Here is a 9,370-nt window from a genome sequence, read left to right as displayed (position 1 = left end):
TGCTGCATGCAATGACATCAAGAGAAAAAGGTGTTAAAAGCATGAATGCTTATTGGGGTTTGTGTAGTGAGGTGTGTGCCTTGCTGATGTTTTAACAAACTGACTTACACATACTGGGTGTCCTAAATGTCTTCATACATTTAGGTGAAATTAACCAATTGACCATCTTTAATGCATCTTTATTAGAAACACATGCTCTACATGACTGATATTTCTATGACTATACATGGAGAGGCCTCTCCCATGAATGATTACTTGTGCTAATGCTTCTGGTGTAATCGCAACCTTGTGACAGCTTCCAGGCATGAGAATGATTTCAATGTGTTCTTCTTTGTCTCAGACATTACTAAAGTTTATCTGATCAAATAAACCAAAAACGTAATATGAAATATTTTAGAGGACGTTTTGCCCAAAAAAATCTTAAAAATACACAAATTATTAATAACAAAGAAACATGTTAAAATTCTCTTGTTCTCAGTATTAGAAAACTTATCAATTTGGTATCAAAGGCTTCTTTTTTGACAGCAGTGTAAACAGACTAAAAATAAAAACAGTTCACCAGTTATTAAATTATAATAATAGAATCAATTGTAATTCAGTTGCTGACCCTGGTCACTATCACCCAAAGGAAAGAAAACACACCAGTGATGTTTCTATTTAACCCATGTCCTGCTGGTAAATACTATTGCCCGAACACCAGTCAAAGGAACACTACTAACGGTATTAAGCTCCATAATTGCATGGGCAGGCCCTCTTCAAATCTTTAGGAATTATCTTAGCACCCTTTTGTCTCACACGGGTGGGTTTAGTCTAGACAGAGTTAGAAAGTGATGTTTGTATGTGTTTTTCGTGTGGGGGGGGTATCGAGGCATTCCTGACCTGAGACAAATAATCAGCCTACTTGTGTAAATTCCCGCATAACAAAGAAAATGTCTAAATGATTATGTATTAAAGGGTTTACATTAGATGTACTTGTTTCCATAAAACATCATTAAACTGTTAAATAGCACAAGCTAATTCCATTTCTTTACTGAGAGTCACTTCTGAATTTAATTTAAGTGCATTATGTATGATTTTGTAACATTTTTTTTAAAGATTTGGTCTCTGTTATGGGTTAGGTTGGCTTAACATTTTATCCACCCCCGGACTTACACCAGTACTTAAATTACTGACAAAAAGTGATTCTAAACACAAACAAGCATTCTAGACCAGAAAGTAGTTTTCCAAATAGGTGTTCTCATTGATTTACTACACCTAACGCCTGGTCTTAATAGATTGTTGTTGTTGTTACTGTTGTTGGTGTTATCATTTTTACAATATCTATGAGGTAATTTATACAAATAATAAAATACCAAAATCAACTATTGCACATTTAACTGTATGTAGTCACTAAACTGTTTATTATGACAGAATTCTGATTTAAGTTAACAAAAGGTTAAAAGTACATTAAAAGGGAAAGCATGTGGTGGTTGTTGTTGTTGTGCAAGAGAAAGGGAACATCTGCCCTGTTCAGGACAGTGAGTGGGCGTCCATCTGTCTATTTACAGAGCGTCTGGATGATGCTTCTAAATATATAATCACTAAACCTGTCAGCATGCCATTCATGTAGATGCACCACCACACTGACCACAAGAGGGCGCCAGAAAGCACAACTCTACTCATTTTAAAAACAAGCACTAATGTGTACCTGTTTACTTCTTTATCCTTGTTCTATCTCAGAGTTACAGAATTACAAATGAATCATATGTTAATATGTGGGCATGTGCTGTGCATTGCGAAGTGTGTTTTAGTCAAAACCAAGCCCAGCTAACATGTGAGATAGCTCTCATTTCCCGTAAATCAGAAACCAGACAACCACAGAATCTCCCAGATCTCTCATACTACACTCTGATTACACACCACTGACACATGTACAATTGTTCCCATTGAGTTCATTTTGATTAATCCCGTGAGTGTCTAAATACTGCTTTCACTTTCAAAAAAGTCTATATACATATAGAGATTTTGTTAGACCTTAGCTGAAGTTAACCTTTTGCAAAAGCACAAAAATTGTCTTCCTCCAATTGTTCTCTATTGTTCGCTTTACAAAAAATTACAGGTGTGCTATGGTAGAACACCTGAATGCTAATGAGGGAGATGGAGCCTACTGAATCAACCAACAACACTGAAATGCTTTCATGTCCTTGGTTTCTGGAGATTGGTTGGTTGCTGGTGGTACACCTGTTTTCTCTCTCTCTCTCTCTCTCTCTCTCTCTCTCTCTCTCTCTCTCTCTTATTTCAAATAATCCATCATTTAAAAGATTTTCCAATAACATGAGCAAAAATAAATAATATTGCTTAATTTAATTCAATCAATTAAATCACTGACTGCCCCGTTACTGGTTAATCTATATAAATGATGCCTGGCTCTGATTTTATCTTTACTTATGTCCATATCTACTTGGAGATAGCATCCCATAAATCTACCGCCTGCCTTAATACACTATATAAACATATACAATTTTTAGGAAAAATGTGTAGTATGTAGCTTCTACTTCTGCTAATCTTCTCTTACAACAGCGAATAACAGTAAGGCTGAGGAATGCATAACACCGTTATCGTCGTAATGGCGTAATACATGAGTTATAAGTTTTCAAATGAATAGTAATAATTCAAAGCTGTATAGCGGGACAGTACAGCTGTTATTATAGGAGCTGTGTTAGCATATTGATGTAGGAGCACACGCAGATTCCTGTTCACCCCCACAGACCCACAAAGGTTATGCAACAGCTTTAATCCTGCATCCTTAAGCTGCACATATCTCCCTTTATTCCCTGCTTCTACCATCTATCCGATTTATTCTACATTACACATACACATAGAAGTCTGGATTAATCCAACTGCCCCGACCCTCAACCTCACTATTCTCCCCACTAAGAGAATCTGGAAAGGGGTCAAAAACAAACAGCAAAAAAACACAATATACTGTGCCATGTTTATATCCAGGAAACAGCTTGCTTTGTTTTCTCAGAGGCTCTGATTATTTTGAAGGGTGAAAGACTGACACCCAAATTTTTTTCTTATTTTGTAATTCCAAAGAATCGAACACTTCCGAACACCTTGTTTTCTCATCTAATTCAAAGCATAACAAGACTCCTCATTATCCTTACTAAACAATTTTCACAAGGCTTTTGATTAACTATGAAAGACTAGACATCCAAAGATTAACCATTTTCTACACAAAATTTGCAAACATAAACACTGAGCATGATTTAAAAAGCTTAGAGCTTGCACAAGCTTATACATAGTTATACCAGAGAGAAAGGTTGTTTGTTTTGACACAGAAAAAGTCATGTAGACCTAGAAACACTAGACATGTTCCAAAGACTGGACAGACTTTAGAGACCCCAGATTAGACCAAGGAGTTAGGTGCCCTTTAGTGTTAATGCATTGCAGAGATGGTTGTTTGACGAAGCAACCGCTTTCAGTGTAAGACTCAAACGCAATCCAAACAAAACATTCCTGAGGATATAAATACGCAGATGCACCTCACCCACTCAGAAGTCAGAGATGCCAAGGCCAAGAGGAAAGTACCATGAATGGCCCAAGAGATGATCGCTTCCTAAAAAACGACTAATTCACACACAAAGTATTGAACACTAAATGAAACTAGTCGTCGACCCGTTTCAATAGTCACAATTAACATTCTGACTCTTTTGTACTGCTTATACAAAAACAGCTTTCTATTTCAGTGTTTAGTCATGTGAATGTGTATGAAGGAAACACAGGGAAAGTAAAAATTTTTGTAGAGAGACAGCCGTAGACCAAATCGAGACCCAGGATTTCCCAACTCTCACTTGCTATTTGTTGATCAGTCAATCACACATTAGACAGTTACACAGTGTGTAGGCTTGAACAGTTCTCAAGCACCATTATCGCTCTATTAGGGCAACTGAAACTACATGGAACTGGAACAGAGCAAATGTTTTTGAAACAGACTCATTTCAGTTTCAGAGACCAGCCTGCAGGATGTACACAGAGAACATTACAAAAGTAAACAAACAGAGGGCACGCTACTTTGGAAAGCACTTTATTTGGGAAAAGAAAGCTTCTATTTCTAAACCTATTTATACAACCTGAACAGAGGAATCTGAAACAGTGCTTCTGAGATGCATATGAGGCAAGCCTGTATTGTTTTGCAAACTCTCATGTCTGTGGTTTAGAAACCAACACAGAGGCTTCTTTAACTTGGTATAATGATGTGTTCTGCCTATGGGGAAAAAAGAGAGCTGGGGGAAAAGAGCAGAGGGAAGGAGAGTGAGTCTACTATTGTAGAGACACTGAGAACCCAGTACAGAGATGGGTGGTCTGGATGTGTTGAGCTACACACAGCTTTTACAGTATTATTTTAAAAGGAGACCCATTGCCCCAGTCATGTCCAAGATTATTTATGGTGAGAAGAAAGACAGTAATAAACATTAAATTTATGGTAAGATATAAATCGCAAAAGAGCGAGAGGGTGAGAGGGAAAGAGATAATTGGCACAACAGAAGATCTAAGAGACAGGATGACTTAGATTAGACCCTTAGGGCAGAGAGGACCAAACTACACATAACGACTCAGCCTTCATCTCATATACACATGAATACATAAACACACTTACACACTCACTGCTCACATAATTGCCCTGTTTCTGCACTTAAGTGCATTGTGACTGATGTCTTTTCTTTTCCACCCTGAAGTCTTTCCACTCTATCTGGCTGTCCATTTACTTTCTTGTTCTTTCTGCTTACTTTGACTTACATCTTTTTGCTCTCTCTGTTCTTAAATTCCGTCAAACCATATATAATGTTACTGATATTTCACATTTAGAACATCGATATATCGCATAGGCAATTAAAAAAAAGATAATTAACTCATGAAAAAAAAGTTTGAAAACATTAAGTAAGAAGGTCTTGTGTTGCACTGGAATCCTTACCAGATTAAATGAAATCCTTTATTACTTTTACATCTATTAAAAAAATTCACCTAATTTGTTAGTTTGCTAATGTGCCCCATTTTATTACACTTATATAATCTAAACTAAAATACAACTGATGACAATCTGCTCAGGAATTCAGCAGTTCCCGGTGATCATAAACACTGTTCACACCAAACACTAACAACAGGAACACAAAAAAGAGGTGGTACCACACTGGGTGAGCCAAGTTTCCCCAAAGCATCCTTGACCGCAACGCTAATGAAGTTACAACAATCAGTTGTTTTTTTTCCTCGGCATTCACAGCCACTAAGGAAGTTCCTGTCATTTAGGCGCCGGCATGGCTTTACCTTAGAAAGTCTTGAGTTACCGTAACAACTACTGAATCATTATGCCTATGCTATTTTATGAAACATGAGACATGTTCACATTAGTAGGAAATGAGATTGCTGGGAAATGCATATGGCAAACACAGACACACCCATATATCTACACTCACATGCATATATCTGGACTCACACTCTAGTGCATACAATCCGTTTCAGTGGCTTATCTTGCACACTTGAAAAACATAATTTTTCAAAAGCATTTCCTCAAATCACTATTTTTTAATTTGCTCCACCTTACACTCAGATAACTATTTAGCATAGCTAAGAGACCAAACACAATCAGTTGGCATTGTGTAGTAATTCCCTTTCCTTTTCCCAGGCCACCCATGTCCCTCCTTCACAGCTGGAAAATACACTGTTGCTCCAGTGACAGACATCAGGGCTCATATGCTCGTATGCCTCTGGAGGGCAAGACTGTTAAAGCTGCATCTTCAGATTTACGTGTTTACAATGTGTGACTGTGCGTGCAAATATAATTAAGCAACCTCCACCCTCCTCTGCCACAGCTCCTCACCTGGGCCATGTCTTCAATGAGCTTGTTGAAGCTTCCTAGATGCTGGCATGGCAATGATCCTTGGCTGCTCTCTTCAAACACGAGCTCCAGGTCAGGACACACACACTCATGTTGCTACAATCTCATGTTGCTGCACCTTTCCAAAAGCACCGTGCTCTCCTGTCACCCTTCCTCTGTCTGTCCTCCTTGCTTCCTCCAGCAGCAAAGTCAACGATGTCAGGGGCGATGTGCAGATCTTCCCTCTTACTCTCTGTTGTCTTTTCTTCTCTATCACTTGTTCATTCAGATGGAAGGAGACGGGTTCACGGGTGATCCTTCGTTCTTTTGTCGAGGTCACAGGGAAGTGAAAACAATCGTGCTGCTCTTTCACACACTCCTCTTACTCATTTGCTTGCTCACTCTCACTAAGCTGGTTTCATCTATGTGCTTCAGCTCAACACTCCCTTCTCTCCCTTGCTTCCCCTCCTCCCCACTCTCAGCACCCCTCCCCCTGCCTCCCTCCCTTCCTCTGATGGTACAGTACACACACAAGGCATTACCATCCTGAGAGAGGGGGATAAGCGGGAGAATAAGAGGATGTGTCATGTGACTCAATAGCAATGTATGTATTGGATCCTTCTGCAGCAGGCACGCCCATTGCTCCATAGATGGAGAAAGCGGTCACCGTTGACAACCGTTACTACTGATCCTGTTGGTGTTATGGAGCCATATGGCTCCTAGTGGTGCTTTCAGAGCTGAGACATCCTGTAATTACAGCCTGTGGGAGTATGGGTAATGTAGTATTTGGAATATCTCTGAATTGGCCATTTTGGCTTGCCAAGGAAAAAACAGCTTACTAATTATAAAAACACAACATTTGACCTGATTGCATGCACATGCAACGTTCCACTTACTCACTCATTTACTTTCTTATTCTCCATTTCGCACACACATTCTGAGATTTTCAGGACATCCTCTGGCGTTTCCTTCGAGCTCTATGACGGGAAACTCCCAGTCCTCAACAACAGGAAGCTTGCTCCTACTGTGGCCCCATATTTCCCTTCTCTCTACCTTAAGAAAGCTTAATTGCCAGAACAGCATCTCTCATTTGCTAAATCATTTTTATGTTAACATTAAGGCTTATTTATTTACAAAAGATTTAGTTGTTTTTCAAGACACTGAACACAGAATTAGGTTAGAGCTGGGATCATCCTGGTCATGTTACTAAATGGAGAAAATGGAGCAGAAATGGGTGTAATGACACATCTCTCAGCTCCCGTACCCAGGGAACAGTTTCTGGAGCCAAACAGACCTCAAGACTTGATAAGATGGTGACATCTACTGGTCACTTAGCTCGCAGCAGTGTTTCCAGATTGGGCTGTTTTTATGTTAACTAAGTTGTAAAAAAAAAAAAAAACCTTTAGACTCATAATGTGCTTAAGACATTATTAAATTAGTGTAATTGTTTTGGCAGTCGACTATAATGGAAAAAATTCAATTCACCAACTGTGACAACAATCTTTTATAATCTAACTCTAATAAGCATGGTACTGTTTTTTGTCCATGAAGACCTAGGCAACACTGATGATGATGATTATGATGACAGTGAGGAGGAAACTAGAATTACGTAGTTTTATGTATGAATATAACTTCTTTTGTTCATTGGTTAGATGGCTCCATGCATTGTGAAGGTCATACATAAGATTTAGTATTGTCATGTGGTCTATCAGTGGCTGATATTAAAATCAGTGACTTTTCACTCTCTGAACACAGACCAGTACTTTTAAAAAATGAAAAATTTGAAAAAAGTTTCACTACATCCTTCCAATACTTTACCAATACATGCACAATAGTCTCGCACTTTAACCTTGCACACCCAGGATTTTCTGAACGGTATCTGGAAAGAACTTTAAAAACTCTCTTTTCAACAATTGACTCTGTTCTCAAACCTTCTGTTAATTCCACATTTTTAACTTCTCCCTCTGACAAAATCAGCAATATTTGGGTACAAGATTTCAGGCAAAATCTAGTTCTTCCTGCTCACAGTGGTGGGATTTTGAGACGTTTCCCTTCAGACATTTAAGAAAATCACTTTAAAATGAGTCCACCTTTTCTCCTAATGGCATCCTACCTTCTCTTTTCTTAAAACAGGATTTTGATACTGTTAGATTGGACATTCTGTGCATCATTAAAGATTGTCTTATGACTGCAACTGTACCAGGCTGTTTTAAATTTGCCATTGGGCCTCCTATTCTTAAGAAACCCTCACTTGACCCTGCTGTATATGTACGCATATCCATCCTGCCGTTCTAAAATTCTCTAAAAATCTGTTTTTATACAGGTGCATAATTATCTGCAAACAGTTTTTTAAATTTTTTTAATATTTTTATGATCACAGACGCTGGTGACACTGTAGCTTTAGTCAAGTCAAGTCAAGTCAAGTGGCTTTTATTGTCATTTTTACTATACACAGTGGTACACAGTACACAGTAAAAACGAAACAACGTTCCTCCGAAAACCTGGTGCTACACTAAACAACAAAACAACATAAAGTGCATCGAGTGCAGCCTGGTGCAAACAGTGCAAACAGAAGAACAGTACAGACAGACAGAGTGCAGACAGACAACACAAGACAAGACAAAAGACAAAAACCAAGTATAGCGCCGACTAGTAAACCTACTGTATACTTAAATATACAGTACTGTGTGAGGAGAAATGTAAAAACTATACCCAGGAGAAAGTACAAACAGAACAGAGCAATGTAGTGCAAAAAAACAGCAGCAAGGAGGTGCAAAGACAGCATGTAAACATTATACTGTAGTATAAAAGGTGCAAAAACAGCATGTAAACATTTACTGAATACAAGGTGCGAGTATAAATAATAATAAATATATAAATGGTGGTGGAGTGGATCGAGATGAGTGATGATTGTGTTTAGTCCAGGTTGTACAGTTCAGTAACAGTAACACACAGTGAGTGTGTGTGTGTGTGTGTGTGTGTGTGTGTGTGTGTGTGTGTAAGTGAGTGTGTGTGAGTTCTGTTCAGTTCTTTGTGTTGAGAAGCCTGATGGCTTGTGGAAAGAAGATGTTCTCTAGTGCTATTAGATTCAAGCTCAGCTTTTGATTTTGTTTATGTTTAATCTCAAATAGTATCAACGGTATGGTACTTAAGTGGTTCCAGTCCGGTTTTATCTAAGAAGTTTTTCAGTTAATCTAGGTGTCCAACCATCTTCTGTGACTCACCACATTTGTGGGGTATCTCACAGATTGATTTTGTCATCTCTATTAATCTCTTTATACATCTAGAATATATTTCGAGTAGATTTGGGTGTTACCCAACTCTACATACATATAAAGAGACTGGAAGATTGTCTTTATAAACGTAAACTTCATCTTACTAACAATTATATGTTGTTGAATGACAATAAAACACAAATTATTCAATTTGGTCCAAATAAATTCTCTAATAAGAATTCGGCTGACCTTGGTACCCTCTCATCATACCTAACCTCCAACGTTAAAAACTTTTATC

The 9,370-nt window shown here is 38.2% G+C and overlaps 1 protein-coding gene across 1 annotated transcript in view; it reads right to left on the bottom strand.

Moving 5' to 3' along the window:
• Positions 1-6,314, bottom strand: part of arhgap23b (Rho GTPase activating protein 23b) — a 34,512-nt gene extending 28,198 nt beyond the window's left edge. The window contains exon 1 of the mRNA XM_046853403.1: positions 5,861-6,314. Coding sequence (XP_046709359.1) covers positions 5,861-5,869 — 9 coding nt within the window. The 5' untranslated portion in view covers positions 5,870-6,314. The remainder of the gene's footprint in view (positions 1-5,860) is intronic.
• Between the last annotated feature and the right edge of the window lie 3,056 nt (positions 6,315-9,370).

This window comes from Silurus meridionalis, chromosome 7 (genome assembly GCF_014805685.1).
Source record: "Silurus meridionalis isolate SWU-2019-XX chromosome 7, ASM1480568v1, whole genome shotgun sequence".
Classification (NCBI taxonomy): Eukaryota; Metazoa; Chordata; class Actinopteri; order Siluriformes; family Siluridae; genus Silurus; species Silurus meridionalis.
This window is presented reverse-complemented; position numbering and strand designations above follow the sequence as displayed.